This window comes from Aythya ferina (genome assembly GCF_964211825.1).
Source record: "Aythya ferina genome assembly, chromosome: 1".
Taxonomy (NCBI): Eukaryota; Metazoa; Chordata; class Aves; order Anseriformes; family Anatidae; genus Aythya; species Aythya ferina.
In genome coordinates, this window is record NC_140296.1 from 22,242,596 (window position 1) to 22,264,321 (window position 21,726).

General features: G+C 42.0%; 1 protein-coding gene and 1 long non-coding RNA gene across 8 annotated transcripts in view; one reads left to right on the forward strand and one right to left on the reverse strand.

The window, feature by feature from the left end:
* The window catches only part of SLC46A3 (solute carrier family 46 member 3), a 44,085-nt gene extending 38,176 nt beyond the window's left edge, over positions 1–5,909 (reverse strand). For all 7 annotated transcript variants that reach the window (XR_014697513.1, XR_014697514.1, XR_014697515.1 and 4 more), the window contains exons 1-2: positions 5,690–5,909; positions 5,312–5,524 (exon numbers count right to left, since the gene is read on the reverse strand). Coding sequence is in view for 1 of the 7 variants with exons in the window: in XM_084534330.1 (XP_084390456.1) it covers positions 5,312–5,503 (192 nt within the window). In the remaining 6 variants the exon portion in view is untranslated. The remainder of the gene's footprint in view (positions 1–5,311; positions 5,525–5,689) is intronic.
* On the forward strand, positions 3–2,322 carry LOC311443837. The gene is made up of 2 exons (XR_014697539.1): positions 3–950; positions 1,286–2,322. It is a non-coding gene; the product is annotated as an uncharacterized lncRNA (long non-coding RNA).
* Positions 5,910–21,726: the final 15,817 nt, after the last annotated feature.

A 21,726-nucleotide genomic window follows, 5' to 3' on the forward strand; every position in this document is an offset into this window, starting at 1 on the left:
AAAGAGAAAACAAAAAATAACAGTTAACAGTGTAATACATTGTAAACATATATATATATAATGCTACACTTAAACAATTACAAGCATGCAAGGATTCAGATCATGCTTTTAATATATTCATGCAGGCTAGACAAACAGCAGTCCCAACAGCCCCTTCAAAGAGAACAGGCAGACCAGAATAAAGAGCAGCAGCAGAGAAGGCTGTAACTTCGTTCACACAAACCCTTCCTACCGAATCATCCCACAAAATAAAACCTTCAGATGCAGGGAGCAAAGTCACTCTCTGACATTTCTCTGAGGCGTCACGCGGAGCTGGGCAGGGGGCTGCACTCTCCAAGAATCAGGAGAAAGTATAGGCATGAAAGTCTTTCCTGCTTTCTAAGCCTGTCTTTAAGCCATCTGTTTTACAAGTTTCTGGTGTTTCCTCTGTAGCCAACACAATCCCCACCAAGAAGCATCCAAATGATGAAAAAAAAAGCACCAGAATTTTCAGGAAAGTACTTAGGGCAATTTTTAAGGCTGCCAAAGGCCTTATGAATACTTATTTATATTTACAGGCAAAGACCATCAGTTTCTAGCTCAACATCTTCCTTTGTTTACAAGATATAACGTTTTATTGCAAGAGGAAAATTAAGCTCATGCTGAGGCACTCGGGGAAAGCCTGCAAGTCCCTTAACACTTTAGAGTAATTTATGTTCTTCTCTGATGGTATCTGACTACCTTAGGATTCATGATGTCTGCTGGCCAGCACTGTAGCCGCCCTGGAACAGTCAAAAACATTTAGACTGAACAAACTGAGATGGAAAATGATATTCTGATCTTCAACTCCCTCCCTGCTGACAGATTTTGGGACAAGTACCGGATGTTGGGGGGGAAGCAGGGAACTTTATTCTGCATTCCTGCTGGCTGTGCTTGAGAACAAGGAATAAAATGTGGCCTACATGCAGTGGGTAAGGAAGCCATTGGAACATAGGATCACAGAAAGGTTTGGGTTGGAAGGGACCTTAAAGCCCACCCATTTCCAACCCCCTGCCATGGGCAGGGACACCTCCCACCACACCAGGTTGCCCAAAGCCCCATCCAGCCTGGCCTTGAGCACCTCCAGGGATGGGGCAGCCACAGCTTCTCTGGGCAGCCTGTGCCAGGGCCTCACCACCCTCTGAATGAAGAATTTCCTTCTAAGGTCTAGTCTAAACCTATCCTCTTTTAGTTTGAGACCATTCCCCCTTGTCCTAACATCATCTACCCAGGTAAAGAGTCCTTTTCCATCTTTTTTTTTTGTAAGACCCCTGTAAGTGTTGAAAGGTTGCAATGAGGTCTCCCAGGAGCCTTCTTTACGTTGAACAGCCCCAGCTCTCTCAGCCTTTCTTCATAGAAGAAGTGCTCCAGCCCTCTGATCATCTTTGTGGCCCTCCTCTGGACTCATTCTAACAGATCCCTGTCCTTCTTGTGCTGGGGGCCTCTGTCTACAGAATATAGCAGTGCAGTGGGAAGCCCGACAGCCCAGAGAAGAAAGCTGTAGGAAAGGAAGCAATTTAAACTACTAAACTCAGAGGAGAAAGGCAGCAGGACTAGCATGGGAAGGGACATTATTTGCTCTGAAAAGATAGTGTCAATGCGAAGGGAAGCAACTCAGCAAATAGGGCGTAGCAAACAAAGCACAGGCAACTCCAGGGCAATGAGTAAAGGCATATATAAAGCCTGAAAAAAAAAAAAAAAAACACCAAACAAAAAACCACAAACAAACAACAAAACACATTCTTTAACAGGCTGTGCTTTTTGTACAGTTTATCAGGCAAAGAGAACTCTTGCATTGTTGCAGGCATTGCTTCTTTACTAGTATCAGGTTCTAAGACAAGACCATCACAGAAATGCTAGTATACTGGAAATAAAACTAAATCTAGCTAAATCGAACTAAATCTATTCTAAACGATGTTAACCGTACAAGACAAATATCACTAAAACATAAATAAGTATGAAATGGGAGGAAGAAAACAACAAAGACTTGGGTCTTATAGTTTAGGAAGTAGGAGTGCAACATAAAGAAGGTGGCTACAAATCCAGATACCCCAAGTGACCGTAACCCTGCTGACATAAATGACTCGCTGCCTACTGACAAGATGACTAAGAGACAGGAGTAAAGAAAAATTCCTGTTAAGAGCATAAGGAACTTGACTGCACCCCTTCAAGTTTTTACAAAGCCAACAGAAATTAATACAGAAAATGACTGCTCAAACCCTCAGCTCCTTTACAATCCTGTAACTATTAAAGTCAATGTAACTAAAAAAACAAATAAAAGGTCTAGTCATCCTAATCTGTAAATTCACTCTACTCTGAAAAAAAAATTCACGCTGCATAGAAGTAATTCTCAAAAATACAGATTTCCAAATTAAAAGCAACAAAACGAAGAAATGATTCACTTATATAAGAATTAAATTACGGGAGAAGTGTTTTGCCTGAAGCTACAATGTACAGGATAAGATAAATAGACAGGCTCATTAAATTAAAAAATATTAGTGAGTGACAATGGAAAACGTGTGTTCTAAGTGATAAACAATGTTTAATTAATAGTACAGCTCTTCCTGAGCTAGAAAAAAATGATTATTCAAGCCAGTGATTAGAATGTTCCAGCTTGTATTTTAATTACTTTTCATTTATTATAAAAATTACTATGGTTCCTTCAGATCCAAAAAAATAATCAATCTAAAACCTGCCAAGACTATCCATTCTGAACTAGTCTGCTTTCTTTGCAGACTTCAAGTGATTTTGACTTCAATTTCTTTTTACGTTCTGTTTTGAAACAGATGAGATTAGTAAAAAGCTTCTCCATTCTCAAAACTGAAGGACTTAAACTAAACCAACTGATAAAAGAGTTGTCCCTCTAAAAGTTAACACCAAACATTCCCAACAGTAAAATTTATAGTGTGTTTATATATAATTCAGTTAGGAGGGTCTTGGAAAATCCAAAACACCTACTTATATCATCGCCAAAGGGCATGGGACTGCATTACTGGATCTACCCGTTTCACCATACATGGGATTATTGCTCAGCACAGACACCAGGTTCTGCTGAAATTTACGGCTGTTTTGAGAGTTTTATATTCACATACTGCGCTAACAAGTATGGTACAAAAATACAGGCTAGTCATCCAGACAAGAGCGTGACTGTTCAATAATTCATGGCCTGTGGACAATCGCATAAATGAAGGGAATGGAAATTTGTCAGGAAAGGGAAACAAAGAAGTTCTATTGGCCATTACTCAACTACCATCCTTAAGGACTTTTATTTTCAAGTATCGTTTCCTTTGTTTATAGAAAACACACTTTGTTTCCTTTAGGCCCCAAATAGTGTAATTTGTAAATTCATTGTCTTATCAATCAGAGACACCATCTAAAATTCAGGTGAAACTAAGCATTCTGCTTCAGTGTTTTGCCAAAACAGAAATGAAGCCTTATATCCTGAAACATCTGTGATCTCAATTTGAAGATCAGGCTGAATTTAGGAGGTACTAGCAAATGCAAAGTGCAGAAATGTCTGTGAAATGTAGGTTTCTTGATGGGATCTGTGACTGCAATTGCAAGCACCACGTATAATTCTTATAGTTGCCCTTTGCACTGACACAACACCATATGACAAAATGCCCACATACAGCACCAAATGAGGAGACGACACTAAAGAAGAACACTTTGGGGGAGGAACATACAAGCATTATGGAGCCAATCATTGGTTATTATCTCCAAATCAGTTCTAATGAGTGGCATATATAACCTCCCTTGGCTGATCAGGCAGCCCAGAATGCATGCTGGACTGGAATTCTATTCACCTTTTTATTTTTAAATTCTTTCTACTTGTGTCACCTGAGGAAGAACCAACTCCGTGCTACAAATTCTGAACTATTTCTTTAACTACCTTCAATGGAAGCCACGTACCATTTGAAATTTTCTTTTATATATGACAAATGAGGTTGATAAGCTCAGGTGTTCAGTCCTGTGCATACACATCACATCAGATTAAAATCTCAGATGTGACTAAAATTTTCTAGTGCCACCTGTGACACTGCAGCAAACCCTTTCAGCAGCATAGAATACTGGCTGATAGCTTCCATAAACTTCATTTTCTGTGTAATTTAACTCCATATTCTGTGTAATTTACAGTCCAAACCACCTACTTTTCTGACTCTACTATGTAGTTTCATGTTCCCCTTAATCCAGTCTAAGTCCCAGCTGTTGTTGCCAAGGACAATTCTGCTGTATCCTTCTGTAAATACATTCCCTCTGTCATCCCCATGCTAGATTCTGCAATCATGTGGCTACAGAGTGTGTCAGCGCAATTCGCTGCTTCAGAAAAACAAACATGAACTCGAAAAATGATGAGCCTTCTGTTGAGCCAGCACTCTGATCCAACCCAAGCTGTAACCTCTAACTGTAATAATTACTAGATACAACATGTATCTAGTGAAGAAGATCTCTAGAAGGTATCTAGTGAAGAAGGGAGAACAACAGGAAAGAAAGGAAAGGAAAAGTGCAGTATGATCACCTCTTCTGTTGACAGCCCACAGCCCTTACATTTAGCATTAAAACTGCACTGAATTACCACAGCAGAGATCCCAATCAACATCTGGTTATCCAGCATGCTAGACCATGAAAACGTGCTAAAAATGTAATTGACCATAAGATGCTGTCATTGTGCCATCTTAGTATTTCAACAAGGCAGACAAGTGATTTTCTGACTGGTTAAACATCAACTGTATTTGTTTGTGCAAAGATTAGCGGAGTCATTTTTCACATTTTAAAATTAGAAAAAAAAAAATTTGACCCCTATCGTTTCATTCTTTGAATTCTTCTGATATACATACATTGTAAACTGGACCTTATTCCTGAAAATTATGGGATGATTGTTAAACTAGATATTTATCTAGAAGACTAGAAGTTGCAGTCACTACCAGTGGTGCATAAACACTTGTACAACTGTTACTGGAGTTACTGGAAGGGGAGCCTTCAGTTGTGTACTTTGACAAGCAAGGCCAGTGCCAGCTTGGGCCTGATCCTCTGAGATGTTTTTAAACCATTAAGAGATGAATTTATCTGTGTCTTCCTGGACATAATTCATAGTCTTTAAAGCATGACAACTATGTACAGTGCAACACAAGAGCAAGGAGACAGTAAAACGATAGCAGTTTGCAAATCTATGGCTTTTCTACACATACAAGGTTAAATAAGGTTATAGACACAGAGGTTATGTTGAGGCAGCGCCTATTGGCTGAAAGTTTCATTTTGTATACTTACAGCTGTATTTTTTCCTCACTCTTACCTTCTGCTTGATATAAGCCGGGCTACTTTTGTTTTGCTCACAGGAACTGGTATTGCTGCTGCTAATGAAAGTGGAGTTGTACTCCTCCTCCCACAGCCGCCGGTAAATAAACTGCTGCACCACCGGGCTGGTCAAGTAGGAAGCAAACATGTAGACGAAAATGACCGGCTCCACGAAGAAAACCTTCCTCATTTCGGGATTCGGCTTTTAAATCTGTGCACCAGAGAAAAAAAAAAATAGGAAAAAAAATAAAAAAGGTCATGAGCATTCATGGAAAGAAAGCAAAACGACTGTTGTACTCAGCTCCAGCGTGTGCCAGCCACCCCGAAAGGGCACAAGTCCGAGCTTCACCCCATAAAACACCCACAAAACACCCACCTCGAGCAGCACGCGGTAATTTTAATTAATCTCCCTTCAGGAACTCCTCAGCCTGCCGCCGCTACACCTGCCCGCCCCGGCTGCCTCCCGGCTCGGCGGCTCCCCTCAGCCGGCCGCCCCCTGCCCTCCGCCGCTGCCCCCCGGCCCCTCGGCCCGCTGTGCCGGCCCTGCCCGACACCGAGAGGCGGGCCGGGAGGGGAGGACTCGTCCCTCCGCCGGAGGAGTGTCCTCGGTGGGGACGCCAGCCCCGCTCCCGCCCCTGTCGCCGGGAGGAGGAAGGCGGGCGGCAGCGGCAGCGCCGCCATTTCGGGGGCGGCTGAGGCGGACCCGATGCAGGCGGTGGTGGCTGAGGGGGCTCCAGCGCTGCCCCCCGCTCGCAGCCTCCTCTGGTGGGCTGAGCCCAAACTGCTTGGGCTACTCCCCTGTCACGCTTTTGGCTTGTTATGGTGTGAGCCAGCAGTGTTTGGTGGCCACTGGTCCGTCTCTGGTGCATACACCGCGTTTTCCCAGCAGTTGGGTGTCGGGGGTGCTGTCTGCGGAGCTGTGGTGCTGCTGGTTAGATGGGAACTATTTGCACCTTCCAAGTCTGGAGCACGCTGGTGTGGACAAGGACAGGAGACGTAGTTGCAAAACTGAAGCCCAAAGGGCCTCCTTTCAGCCTTAAATACTTTGGGGGGTCGGTCCTGATGATCTCTTGAGGTCCCTTCCAACCCTTACAATTCTGTGATTATCGATGACAAATGTTGCAGAAAGACATATTTGCTAAAAACATGTCAAAACTTGGAAGGTTCCCTGATGCAGCTTTTCTCTTAAAACAAGAAGTATCTCTTAAAACATAAACATTACCTCATGAGTTTTCAGTTCCTTCATAAACCTATTTGAAAACAGCGACATGGGTCATAAGACCTCAAAGCCTGAATGTGTTTCACTGGCATGTGACATGCCAGTCAGCCCCAAATTTTGGGGCAGCGGTGGGCTGTCACATCTCTTGGTGCAGGATCACCCCAAAGTATGAGCTCAGTGCCTCGATCATTTATTTCGGATGGTTTGGTCTCACATGTAGGCTTGCTCACAGACACAGCGATTCTAAAGAAGTAGGGCTGTGGCCTGAGATCAACTCCAGCGAGCGTTGTCCTCCTCTGCCCATCCAGGTCCAAAGTCCTATCGGTCCTGTGACAATATTTTGTTTGTCATGAGATAAAGCAAAAGTGATCACTTAAGGGTTACATGCAAATAAGCTGCAAGGTGAGCGGGGCTGATCAGGTCACTCAGGCAGTGGTTAACATTTCTTTGGATGGGGTGAAGAAGGGATTTTAAGTCCACGGAAGCTTTGTGTTGTTTACACAGAAGGATGCCAGAGCCCCATTAGGTTTCTTGCTAGGTCCAGCAAGTCGTTCGTAAATGCAGCAGGTGTGATTTTAAACCTTTATGGTCACACTTGGTTGGGTGGTGTTTATCCTCTGAAGACAGGCATTTTCAAACAGCACAATACATGGCAAAGCAGCTGCTGCTCTTCTCAGTCACCAGCAGTCAAAATTTGGCCCAAATTTGAGTGATATGCAGGTGAACAGTCTTCCCGAAGGTCACAGGCACGTAGTATCTGTTGCTCTGAAGTGTACATCATTTGTTTACTGACATCGTCAGTGCATGAAGAATTGAAGCACTGTGTCTGTGTGTTCATTGCGGAGGTCACCTCTCTGGGGGCACTTGCTAAGCTTTCAGTCAAACAACCTTAAAAAAGAAACAGATTACTGATCTTTAAAGGTGGTACCTCGCTTGTCAGGGCACAGAAAAAAACTGCTAGAAGGTTTTGAACCATTCTCCTTGCAGGCAGAAATATGTTACAGGGGAGGTATGTAATGAAATTCAAAGTTCAGAACATTAGGAGCCTTTTAAGAGATCACACCAGCACTGGTCAAAGGGCAAACACAGTCAGCATTAGAAATCTTAAAAGAAAGCGTCCTGCACTTCAAAAAATTGTGCATGATTAATGTGGCAAGATCTTGGCATTCAGCAATTGCTATGATTACATTCCCAGATAGTTTTGTTTATGAAAAAAATCTGTATATTTACAAAAATCAATAATTCTGTAAATGCATTTTTTTTCTCTAGTGAGTTCTTCCAATGAAAATTAATTTGGAGGTATTTGGGTTGTTTCATTTGTTAAACTTTTTTTTTTTCTCAAAGAATTAGTAGTGATTTAATAAATAGTACTGCCATGTAAAATGTGACTTTAATTGCCTTCTAAGTATTAAGTATTTCTTCAAATTGAGGTGACTTTAATTTTCCATGTTAACAGTCACCTGAGTTCATGGAGAACCTTAACCTTCTACATATCATTAGTGGATTACACAATGACAGTAAAAAGTACTCTATCTGGTAGTATTCAGCTCATGTTTTCAAGACTGTCTTGATAACAATGTTTAGCACAAATTAAAAAAAAAAATCAAAGAGGGAAGAAATAAAAACACACTTTCTGCACAGTCAGTTTTACAGAAGCCCAGCTCTGCAGAAACCTTGCATACCTTGCATCTTGCTCTCTAGCATGGCAAATGGAGATACATGACAGTTCTCGAAATACTACAGCTGCAAAAAAAAGGAGAAGGGAATAAGCTGTGAATTCTGCAGAGGCAGGGTTTTAGGTGCAACTGTTCATTTTGTGTTTATTATAGCATAGGTGACCGATGAAGCTTGAATGCAAGCCCTGACAACAAAGAGTAGTAATGAAGATTTAAATATGAGGCTGAAAGAAAACATGCTAGGGAAAAATTGTGAAAAATAAAAATAAAATAAAAAAAATCCACACATTTTTGAAGTAACTTTCTTTTGTAAGAAGTGATAATGAGAGCCTACTAATTGCCATCATCCAACCCAGAGTTTCAACCTGTGCCAGTTTCATGTCGCTAATTTGCTAATTTTCATTCGGTGCAAATCATCACTAATTTTCAGGACTTAAAGCCAAAAAAAGGCATCTCTGGTCTCTGACTGTTTACTAATGGCATCTCCCCCAGCATGTGGTCCCAGGGTATAACTAAATGTATATAATTACAAATAATAACATTTTTATCTTTTTGGAGTCCAGAATATCTGAAACAACATGACTGAGTTCATCTGGTGTGGAAGTAGATGCTGGAAAGGTAATACCTACAAACACAGGCAGCCCACCAACCCAGGTGCTGTTCTGAACTCCTCTGTCACAGGTTGAGCACTGTAGTTTCCCTGTCACAAGGCACTTGTTGCTGTTCTTAAGTACTGTGTTGAAAATTTGTACCTGTTTGAGTCCTCAGACATTGAAAGGCCTCAGGATATATCTATTGTCTCTGAATTAGATGATCTTAACAAAACAATTTTTCTCACTGGCCTCACATTCATGTACACCAAATAACAGCAGTCATCTCCAAAAAATATTCAGTATTTTTGCTTTTTAATTACTTTTCCTCTCATGCTTAGGTATTTACAAGTCCTCAGTTCTTATCTCTCATTGTGTCATATCTTGATTTCAGGTTTTTGCCTTCAAAGCCCTTCACTCTGGTGGATTTTTTGTTTAAATGACTTGGGGCAGTAGAGTTCTTCAAACCGGGTTCAGGTGTGGCCTGCATAGATGGCCCTTTGTGGTTGCATCCAGTCTGAAATGAAGCTTCATGGAGCCTTGAAACCTGCTGTGGATGCCTTTCAGGCACCTCGATGATCTGAAATTTGTTTTATGCAGCTGCTTGGTTCTGCTTGTGGTTTGTATGTTTTCCTTCCTATGTTGCCTCTGGTCACACTGAAGTAGTAGACATATAGTTTTTTTTTTTTTTTTTTTCCACTGTATATACATGAGGTAGGTTGCACAAGTCAGGCTGCATCTCTTAATTTCTCCATTCCAGCATCATCTTATTGTGCAAAACCGCTTTTAAAAATAAACATTGGTATTGCTGCCTTGCCTGTCACTCTCTGCCCCCTCCCTGCTAAGCTGCTCATTGGGTGGGGATGATCAGCAGCGGCTGCTGGCATTCCTGCTCGATGTGAATCAGCAAAGTGCTTTCTCTTTGCGACTTATTCACCCCTTTGCAGAAGTGGACAAAGGCATAATGCTTGCACAAAAATTTTGAACTGAAATGGTGGGTTTCTTTATTTTGTTTTATTTTAAATTTAATGTAAACAACACCTTGAAATGAGGAACTGAAAACAGGCAGCTGAGGCAGGGCTGGAGTGGCTGCCACTGAGTCACCTGCTGTGCTACTGCAGAAAGCCATTAAATTTTATCTGCTCTTTTTCAGACATCTCACGAGTTGCTTCTGAGTTGGTGTTTCTTGTTACCTGATACAAGCAGAGACACAATTAAGGACTCTGTCTCAGGGCACTTCATCTCCTATACTCCACAAATATTGCAGTTTGCTAGAGAAAAGTGCTCTTCACTCCTAGCAAACTTGGTGGGACTGGCTGGCTGAACTCCCTCTTCAGAGATAAGGACTTACTATCTCCCATCACCCTCAAGAGAGGCACATGGATCCAGCTTCAGGCATCATAAGAACTGAATTTCTTTTACAATAGTACTGAGAGCTATTTACTGGCCCCACAGGGAAAGTAAATAATAGATAGTGCAGCTCCATTCCTGGGGAAAGGTTGCTGCTTATTACTGGGAGGTCCTCAGCTCACCTGGTTTAATAACAACTGTGACAGCCAAGTTTAAGCACCTGGTAACACATTCCTCTGGGGACACACTCGCCACGGCAGCCTAACCGGGACAGATGCGGCTCCTGCATCAAACTGTTCCTGAGCTGCTGATTCCTAGAAGCAGAGAAGGCACATCGAGAACAGCCAGCACAACATTTGCTTGGGTTTCATTCCGTTTCCTAAGCAGCTGTCATTAGTCAGAGAGGGGAATTTGAACTACATGGGCTTCTGGCTACTCAGTATGCGATGGGAGAGGGTCACCAAGTTGCAGCACACAGCTGAGGTGGGCGATAACACAGGCTGGAAATATCTCCATTAAGGTGCACACACATCCTGCTCAGAAAACCATCTTGTTATTTCATGCCCTTTCTTTTTATTCCATGCTAGAGGCTGCCTTATTATCAGATACAGGCTCTCTCCCATTTCCAGAGAGCGAGTAGAGATTGTCTTCTGTGACTTTTTATGCCACTGGGAAAGGCCAAAAGGCCCATGCAGTTCAGTGGTTTGACTGTAAATGTGATAGTATATGAATGGGATATCTCCCATTTTATATTCAATTTTACATATTAACTTGACACTGATAAAATTGGAGAATTTGCTGCAGTAAGAGCCAGTGTACTTTTTGAATATGGTCTTTTTTTCTTCTTTTGTTCCAGAAAGCTGGTGAGAAGTTGACTGACAACACTGGAGAAACTCTTAGCTTTCCGCAAAAACTCTTAGCCTGTTCATGCTGCTTTTTTTTTTTTCTATAAGAAGGCACAAGTATGTTCCAGATAGCTTTGCAAGTGGCTCTCTGAGCTTGATCAGAACTTGCTGAGCATGAGGTTTGCCTCACTGTGGGCAGCAGGTTTTGCTTTCTGTCTATTTTTAAGGTAAGGTTTGTGGTGGGGAAGCTAACAAGGGTTTTTGCAAAACAGACTTGACAGTCACCTCCTGTTCATCACTGTGCTGTCTGCTCCCCCGACTGTGTTTGAACACCATGACTTAACTGCTTAATGCGAAAAAGGATTGCTAGCAAAGCACTTTGGGACTTGATTGCAAAATTTATCCAGCCTTCTTGAAAAACAACCACAAAAAACATCGTCTGACTCTTGCAGCTCTTTGTTCCTTTTCTTTCCAAGCAGCTGTTGTCTGCTGCTTACTTTCCCATTCTTGTTGACAATGTCATGAGGGTTTTCTTCATGACTACTTCAAGATCCCTGCTATCCTGTGCCCTCCCTTGGTGCATCTTCTGCCCAGCTTCACACATCCTTCTGCTCTCACCACTTCTCTTTGTCTGAGCTCTTGCAATGGCCTTGGCAGCTCCTCTCCCTCTGGCACGCCTGTGACCTGGGAATAACTCTTGGTTTTCCCATGCCTGATTCCCCCCTGACACCTCACAGAAGCAGCTGGGTCCCCTTGGTTGGGGTGGAAGAATACAAAAAGGATCTGGAAAGCAAAAAATCAAGCTGTTACCAGCAGGTCTAGCTGCTCTCCACCCCCTCTAGGTGAAAGCAGTAAGATTTTATTTACCTTCACTTTCGTTTTGCACCAGTTTCACTTTCTGTCTGTCCTGCTCCATCCGCATGCACTATTTCAGCACTGGTGATTCAGCCTCAGTAGTGAAGTGGTTATACCTTCTCGTACCTTTTCTTTTTAGAATTGACAGAGTTTATTCAAGTTTATGTTGAGAACAAAATCCTTTACAAGAATAATTTTTTGAGTACAAACACAGGAAAAGTTTCTCTTACAAAACTGAATATTTCTGCTATTTTAAAACAGAAAGACAGTAATGAAGACACTACTAAATGTCTTCAGTAATTCAAAGAAAAGCATAAAATTGATTTATAATATCACATAGTGTATTTGAGTAAAAATAATGTGTATCTCAGAAAAAGCTGGACACATGAGACAGTGAATACTTGAATTATCTTCTTTTTTTTTTTTTTTTTCCCTCTTCTGTGGTTTTAAGCTTTTGGATGACTTGACTAGAACACCATTAGGTACGTTACTATTTTTTTTTGTCAAAAATACATAAATAAATGAAAACACTTTGTGAGCTAAATGGAGACATGCTCATTCAGAAATATCACAGCTTGAAGTCTGTCTTTTCTATTGCATATTTCCTGGCTGGGAATTTTATTTAGTCTTTAAATGACTGTGGAGGAATTGCCAGAGAGGCACCAGCTCCGTGCCCAGCTCTGCCTCCTTGAGGGCCTGGAGCTCCTCTGGGATGCTCCAGGAGCTGTAGCAGCCCCTGACCACATGTACAGCTCGGGTGTAAGCTGCTTGTGCCAGACTGGCAGGCTGTCTGGCCTGACTTTTTGGCATGTGCACAAAGTATCACTGATAATTATAATTATTTATAAGATCTTAATGGATTTACTGTGAGAATCAAGCAGAAACATTATCTTAAATTTTGTCATCTCCTCTCCACTCTTAGCTATTTCTTTTTAATCTCTAGTCAGGAATAACATTTCCAACTGGCGCTGGTTTTGTCCTTAGGCCTTGGGCTAACAAAACAGGAAATCCAATTTCAAGTGCGTCATCCAGGATCCAAACCACCAATGCTACTTTGTGCTGATAAGATTTATTGCAGGTCAGATGGTGCCTGACCACACCGCTGTCGTGTTATGCCTACACGACAGCCACAGGCTATCTCCCTTTGCCATGCAGAGCCAGTATGAAAACATGACTTTAGGAGAAAGTCTATTTAAGTTGATTTAAGTGTGATTATAATGCCTGCAGCTAATCTGGATCACATTTCTCCTGCAACACAATCTGGCAGTCAGTGGCAGAGCTGTGAAGGAGAAGCCCTGCCTGCTGTGCATCAGGATGCACCTCTGCTGCTTTCCCCTGCTTCTGCCGTCACTTGTCCTCTACAATTATTTTTCGGTCCCTTAATAAACTAAAGTAGGAATTCAATTTGCCTAAACATTACTATTTTTCATGCTGTGGGACATGCAAGCAACAGGATTGTGGTCAAAGGTAATGGGATATCACGGTGTTCAGCCCCATGAGGTGGGGCTGAATTGTTTTCCAGAGGTTTCAGAAACTGGTGCACACTTTTTTATAGTGGTTACAATACAGGTCCAACCTGAAATATTTAAAATACTTTTATTTACCATGAGAATGAGAAGATTCTTTTACTTATCAAGACCATGGGCACACAGAGACTGGCCAGAAAAGACAGCTGACAAATACTAGTTTTCCTGAGCCGACTTCTTAAGAAATACAGGGCATTTGGACCTGGTAGCCATAAATCAAATTTGTCAGTGCATGCATGCCCATTAGGCTGACATTATTAATTGCAGCTGTAATCAGAACATCAGGATTCTGCATTTGCTGATGAAAATTTGGTATTCTAACTGTTCTGCACTACACGAGTCTTCCTGCGTAGTAAGATTGGCATTATTTACATGTCTTTGAAGAGCTGCTAAAATGAACATAGCCTCAAGACTACTTTAATTGAGAGGAGCAAAATACATTTTTAAAAAAGTAAGTATCCCCAAAATTAGCACTCAAAGACCTATTTAATTTTTCATCGTAGTGCAATTCTTCAGCCTAAGCCCAATACAATTTCACAGTTCATTGCTGATGAGTTCAGTTTAAAACACTTTACACTTTTTTGGTGAAATCACCTCAGACTTTTACAAACCCATTATACTAATTACCTTTATAGCAAGAACAACTGAAGGAAATGGGTGTACTTTCAGGGTTCAGAGAACACTACATGAAAGAGAGCAGGCTATTATTCACAGCATTTCAAGAGCAAGTGGATTTTGTTCCCAAGCTAGTAGGAAATTCAGCTCAATTTTGGGATCACATAGTATGAAATCTGCTATGAAATGGTAGAAATTTAGGGTGAAATTTTAAGATCAATGAATCACACTGCCTACCATAAAGAAAAGCAGGGCATATTTTCCAGAAAGTGCCATTTGATTACATCCATTTCAGTGGTGAGGTTTGTTAAAAGAAACAGCTTTTGTGAGGATGTTGGGAGGTCAGAATGGTGAAGGCAACTCCAGGGAGAAATGTCAGAGACAGAAGTTGCTCTGCTGGTGTTTCTCTCAAGCTATATGCTTCACATTAGCAATAAAGATTTTCTGATGGGGTAATCTCAGGGTCATAAAGCTAAGGCCACCTGCATTTTGTTGGTTCTTGTTCAACTGAAAGACCTCAGTGGGCACTAACCATGACAAAAAGCCATATAACTTTGGGAAAAATGGAGGGAAGGTGCAGCCCCAGTGTTGCTGCTCACCATCTTTCGAGGCTACTGCAGTGTCCTCTCCTCTCCTCTCCTCTCCTCTCCTCTCCTCTCCTCTCCTCTCCTCTCCTCTCCTCTCCTCTCCTCTCCTCTCCTCTCCTCTCCTCTCCTCTCCTCTCCTCTCCTCTCCTCTCCTCTCCTCTCCTCTCCTCTCCTCTCCTCTCCTCTCCTCTCCTCATGATGAAAAATCACCAGGCTGTTGAACAGTAATATTGTTCTTGAGCAGCACGTGGGAAACTGTTAAAAACGCAACAAAAATTCTCTTCAAAGATGACTTTGCAATGGAAAAAACATGAACAAGGTGGGATTTATAGGACCACTGATATTATACCTCCTCCCAAAAGTGCTTTGTGATGTTTCATGGCTGTTAACACTGATACCTGTGCAACGACCATATCAGCACAGCCCATAACGGAACAAACACTGTGGGTGCAGATTAGGACATGAGTGTAGCTATTATAATAAATTAATGTGTTCTGTAGTGATAAAGGAATTTAGGAAGACAAAGCAAGTGGCTGCTTGCTTGTTATGACACCTTATTCATTCCCCCTCAATACTGGATGTGCTGTAGAAATACAAGCTCTCAGCAGGACGGCAAGCTTGCAGGTAGAAAACGGTTGCAGTTCCTTCAGGAAGGTGAAAAGCAATGGATGCTCTAACATCCCTTGGGAATCTGCTCCATGCAGCTGCAGCAAAGTATGAAGGGCTTCGGTTTCCTCATCACTGGCTCTTGTGAGATGGTATGAGTTCGTCCTCTGTATCTCAAGCAGTCATGAGAAAATCAGCTGTCAGCCTCAGAGCGTTGTGACACTGCTGGCATTATCAGAGCAAGCCTGTCGCAGTTGCTGAGTCCCACCAGACAGCACATCTGAAATGGAAACAATAATTACCCCCAAAAGCCATTTTTTCACGACATTTTCTTCAGCTAGTAAAAACTGACAGGTGATGTTTATTTTCTGATTGCATTTTGAGTTTTTATTTTCCAAATTACTGCCTATAGATTTTTTTTCCCCCTGCTGATGAAAATATGTAAAGTGTTGGATGCAATCAATTTTACTCCAACAGTTTGCATAAAAGCAATTGCGACGCATGTCTTTCAGCCACGACAAAGCTGTAAATTTCTGTGTAATAAATCTCCCTGCCTCCCACCCTGTTTTTCATGCTGATCATCTTTCTGAATGCTGCGCGATATCACAGGAAAGTTGCTATTAGGGAGCGGTGGTTATCATTTCAGCCATGCCTTACGTGGGACTGCGGTGACATAGCTGGCAGTGTTTGATTTCGTGCCTCTCATAATATCTTGCCTATCCCCTCAAGGCTATTATTATTGTTGGGAGTGATCTGCATGCAGACGGATGTTTCTTGCAAGTAGACGGCTCTGAGAATGTTTTGCCTTTTCATGCTTTGAAGCTTTGCTTGCCAAAGCTCTGCTTTTATCCCTTCTTTTCCTTAGAGCTGTTGTCAGCTATCGTTTGCAGTTCCTCAATTTGATGGGAGAGTGCCAAGCAATGCCCCAGCCTTATCTTCCCGTGGTGACTGCAGTCCTAACGAGCTGGAGACCTGTCCTCTTGGCAATATATTTATTCCCATTAGCATCTTATTGCCTCCTTTTCCTCCTGGCCTTCCCGTAGCTTAGCCACTGAGGCTAAATGTCTACATGCAAGAAGAGGAGTTTCTTCACCCTTGTGGTGCATACATCTTTGGTACCCTCTGTGCATCTTCTGGGTCCAGCTGTGGACTCTGCACTGGGGATGGCTGACACAAAAGTAAGGAAACACCAAATTTAGCCATGCAGGACACACAAAAAGTGGGCACAATGACAGCATCATGGGCACAGTAATAATCATAGTAAAATCAGCACCTGGTTGTTGGGTATTTGGCCATCGCTGCCCTGCATCGCCCTGTGATTTACAGGAGCTACTGTCCCGTGGTTGTAGGTATAACAGGGAACATCTGGCAGCTCTCTGGATGCAACAAAACGCACAGCTCACTAATGCCCCTAACTGCTTCACGAAAAATCACTACCTGCTTTCAGAAGGAAAAATCTAGGTATAAACCAGAGCTGGCGTCACTGTATTACCTGAGATTTACTCTCATCTTTGCCTTTTTTTTTTTTTTTTTTTTTTTTTTGCTATTTATTAGTGGGGAAAACAGGTATAACAATACTTGACATTTAAATTCTAATATTAACTTATATTTATATCAACATTTTTTTCTGGTGTAGATGCTAGAAACCAGCTCCATCAGAAAGTGATTGGTATATATAGATCCCTTTGATTTGATAGTTGGTATCCATCAATGCTGGGGATAGAGAGGGTCTTATAATTTTTAGTGTAGTCATCACAAGTTGTTTTCTATCACTTGACCTACAGCCTTATTGAAATCCTTTCAATTTCCCTACTTGAGTATTATGAACGTGGTGATATTCTTCTGGTACAAGCACTGTAATGTAAGTTCAATGAGGCCAACTGCTGTTCTAGAGTAAGAACTCAAAATTATCACCAAACCAAGGAAAATGATGCAGGAGAATCACCTTTAATTCTTGTCAATTGATGGGAGATATTCAGCTGTCAAGTCATACAGAGCACAGCATAGTCCCTCTTAGTCCCTCTTCCTCTTTTATTTATAGAGAATAATTTTCCACGCTTTCCAATTTCAGTTTTATGAGTAATTGTTTTATTTCTGCCTACCAAATCACTTACTATGGGTTTTACCTTCTTGTAAAGCATAGCTTGCAGCCACAGCCTAAAAGTTTCCTTTTAAAGGAAACTATAATGTCCCAATCTGCCTTTTTGGCTTTATATCATTTATAGACAAAATTAACAGGATCAAACCACAGCTTGAAGAATCGTGGCATTTTTAGCTAAGGAAATGTTCTTGATGAAAACCCAGATTTTATTAGTGATACTACAATTAAATAAGCCATTATCAACTTCCTACAGATCTCGTAAGAGCAGCTCTCTTTCATTCTGGAGCCCAAATTACGGAAGCAATCTTCATAAAGGCCACTTCCCCAGCTATAGCGCCTGCTGTGATATGATTCATGCCTTTTGTCTTCTGCTTAGAATTTGGGGATGTTTATGAAGGGCTGTTATAAATACTGCATCTAATTCCTCTTTTCACAAGATGCTTTATTCACAAGAAAAAAAAAAAAAAGAAAATCGCATCACGTACGTACATCATATCATTTCCATTCCCATTGCCATCTGGTGCTATTCTTGTTGCCTTTATACATCTCGAAAGGATGTGAGAGCAGTGTCAGGCAGACACTCTGGAGCACACGTTGCAGTGCTAGAATTGGTTGTTGAATGGCACACAGGCAGTTCTCTTACAGTGAATCTGTGAAAATGCACGTATGAAGGCAGGAAGTGGAATAATAAACGTTCAGGAGCAGGAGGAGAAATGCTGCCTCAGAATCCTACTTGCACACTGTGCCCAACATGTGATCTTATAAAGAAGGTGAGCAATATAAATATCTCAGCACTTTTTTTTTACTTTCAGATTTTTATTTCCAATGGAGAAACAGCAATACCACCTGCACTGGCTGTTGATTTATCTTAAACTCTTACCTAAAAACACGGGTAGGATCTTTTGGCCATGGCAACATCTTTGGGACAACACAGTATATCAGGACACTGCTGCTTACAGTAAGGTCCCTTCTCAAAAACAAAATAAAATAAAATAAAATAAAATAAAATAAAATAAAATAAAATAAAATAAAATAAAATAAAAGGTTTTGCAAAGGCTGAGCAAAAGAAGATGAACAATCACTAACAGACCCACTGCGTTCGTCATGCCTGCTGCAGGTGAAGAGTGGCAGCAATGGTTGCATTCATATTCAAGCAGTCTATTTATGTGAACCATTATGCTAATACGTGACAAAATTATCAGTTAGGAAATTCAGATGGGTTTCCAGGTTACAAAGCAGCTGTGGCCATGAGACAGGAGAAAGCGATGAATTTAGGAATCAGGGATTTATATTTTTTCTGTGCAAAACACTTCTTTGAAAAGCAAGAGAACTGGCCAGAGATTCAAACACGTTGACCCTTTTAGAAATTATAACCAGATGCAGGTTGCACAACCAAAGGTGCCTCCACAATCTCATTTCTCTGTCCACCCTCAAGTCAATGATACCTTGACTTCTAGCAGCTACTGCAGAGCTGGACACGGGTGACACAGGCATGCAGTGAGCAGAAAGATCGATGGTTTGTGTTTGCTGCTTTCCACACCTGATTTGGGGCTCTGCATCATCAATTTGGAAAGGCAGTTCAGCAGTACTAGCCCACGTAGCCTAACAGCTCTGAGGAGTGGGTCTGGGTGGCCATAGAAGGGGAGGAGGTGCGTGGAAAAACACTCAGCAGGTCCCATGTCCCATGTCCCACCACTCTGTGGTGGGAATAGTCACAAGAACAGCATTTGATTTGCCTTCTCCCAAGGAGTGAAGCTTGTTTAAACAGGAATGTTGAAACTTCAGGGCCTGCAGGTAAACAAGCCTCAGCAAAGAGCATCATGGTGTTTTTTTGGTTTAATGTGATTTTTTTCCCCCTCCAGGTGAATAAAGGATTAGATGAATTATTACACATCCTGTTTTGTGGTCTGGCATTAAGTCATTGATGGGATTTATTTTTGCAAAGGGTGATTTTTAATTAGCTGAGTACAAATTAACCAAACTGCAAGAAACAAAACAAAATTTCTTATTCATAGTTTGTGAGCCAAAGGTTGGGTTCTCATCTCAGTATCTCAGTTTTCTTCCCTGAGACCTTGAAGAAGAACATGAAGTGCAACAACGCCCAGCTCTGCGGTTCCTCTATCTGCTGTGTCAGTCCTGATACACACATGTTCTCCAAGAGAAACAAAGGCTGAATAATTCCAGGAAAACAAAAAGTAGCAAATGTGTCACAGGGAGCTGCACGACCTCTGATATCCTTAAAGCATCATTTGGTATTATCAACTACAAAGGTATTACAAACTACAAATGAAAGATTCGTGTGATTAGCCAAACTTCAGGAAGTACTTCTGGAGAGCCCTCAGAGTTTGGATTCTTCATTTGCAGACTCCTGTGATGAATGATTCAAGATTTGGAGTGCCATTCATACAGCAGCAGCGCGTGCATCTTAGGGCAGAGTCTGCTACAGCAGTGAATGAAACACTTTCTGACAGCACTTGTTGCTCACCACAGCTCATCAGGGGAGCCCTGGCAACAGATTTACAGCGGAGTCCTGTTTCTAGAGTGCTAGAGTTAGATTAATTGGTTTCCCAACTGCAAAACAAACTTTCCATTCATTAACACTGATGTGATTAGGAGCAGGAGCAATAAAGTCTGTCTAATCCACAGCAAACACATTTCCATCCCTGAAGCTGTCAGTAACAATTCCCCGTCAACTGGATAACATAATCTACGTGCAAAAACAACAACAACAACAAACAAACAAACAAACAAACAAACAACAACAAAAAACCACAACCCTGTTCCCAAATTCTCTTTATTCTGCAGGAGTTTCAGGGCTCGATACACACATTCTCTTTTTCCAAATGACTTTGAAGTATTACCCAGCACATTGTTCCAAATTGGGCAGGAAAACACAAAGCTCCCACTGGTAAAACAAAGAAGGTTGAATAAAGACTCTTGCCCTGAATCAGTTCTAAGAGTGACTTGAGTTATGAGGGGAAACGGAGAGGATTTCAGCTCGGGCAATGCAACACCGCCTCCCTGTGCTGCGACCACAGAGGATGCGCGGCTCAGGATGCATAGCTCCTCTGAAGTCCTGGCTGCCCTTTGGCGAGCACAAGCCCACCAGCACACTCAGTAAAAAGGGAACGGGACACTCTAGGTGACTGATGGAACCTTCCTAATGTGATTTATTATTTTTGCCGTTTTCCCATGCTGTTCTAAATATTCACACAGGTCTTTCTAGGTCTTTGTGCTGGGCATAAGCTGGCAAACATCAGAGCACTTAAATACCACCTCCCCTGGTGAAGAGGGGATTTCAGGGAGGGAAGAAATCCAAATTAAAAATCTCCCAGGGACAGTACAGGAGGGGGGTTCTTATTTTTTTCTAAACAAAAGACCATGAGGTCTGCTGGGAGATCACATGCACACACCAGCCTCCATGGTGCTGACACAGTTTTTGCGTACAAACAAAATGCTAGGCCACACAGGTTATTTTTTTTTTCGCCTTAAATAGCCGGTGTTATGTGTACTTTCATGCAACAGAATACAAATCTGCATTTTAAATGTATCTGTGCCTCCACAATGCCCAAGCTGGGGGGCTGATGAGGACCCTCCTACACCAGCAGATGGAAGGGATTTTCATGCTCTGCAGCAGTGCAGTGGCTCCCCATGGGAGTTAGCTGCTTTGGGGAATTCGGGGCTTTCCTGGCCTCATGGCAGGCTGCCTAACTAACCACAATGATGTGTAACCACATGCCCTCATCTCCCAGGACAGCCCTGTCTTCCCCCACAGATCTGCCCAGAGATGAGAAAACACTGAACATACTTTTGAGCCCAGCACTCACTGAAGTCCCTTTTTTAACAGGGTTTTCCATCCTCTTGTATTGTTTTGATGGGGCAGATTGGAAGATACCCCATTCCAATATTCCAAATCTTACTTTTGACCTACCTAGGCTGTAACAAGCAAATCTCGAGGTGTTCTTCCGAATCATGTTTTCCAGGTTCAGCCCCAGCAGGAGAAGGATTTCTCCTCCTCTGACCACCACCACCCAGCCTGTGGGCGGCTGGCAGGCATCACTAAGCTTCACCCTGGTTTGCCAACTCGTTATTCGCTCAAACAGGTCCAACTTGTTTTGTAAGATAAGGATTATTCTTGTTGTTGTGATTTAATAAAAAAGCATTTACATTACTTTAACTATTTCCTATCTCTTCTATGACAAAATCGGTGCTCTCTAGTCGAGCAGATGCTTACCAACTGAAGGTTTTTCTCTTTCACTGAGATGAGTGCTAGCCTAGTGCTAGAGGGCATCACTTTTACACATTTTGGATTGGAGCCTGATATTTTGACCCTGGAATTTTGAGTCAATGTCCCCTGACAGCCTCCAGTTTTCTTCTGATTTCACAGGCAGCTCTGCAGTGACATGCAAGAGGCAGTCCACTGTGTCTGGTTTTCCTTTGCTG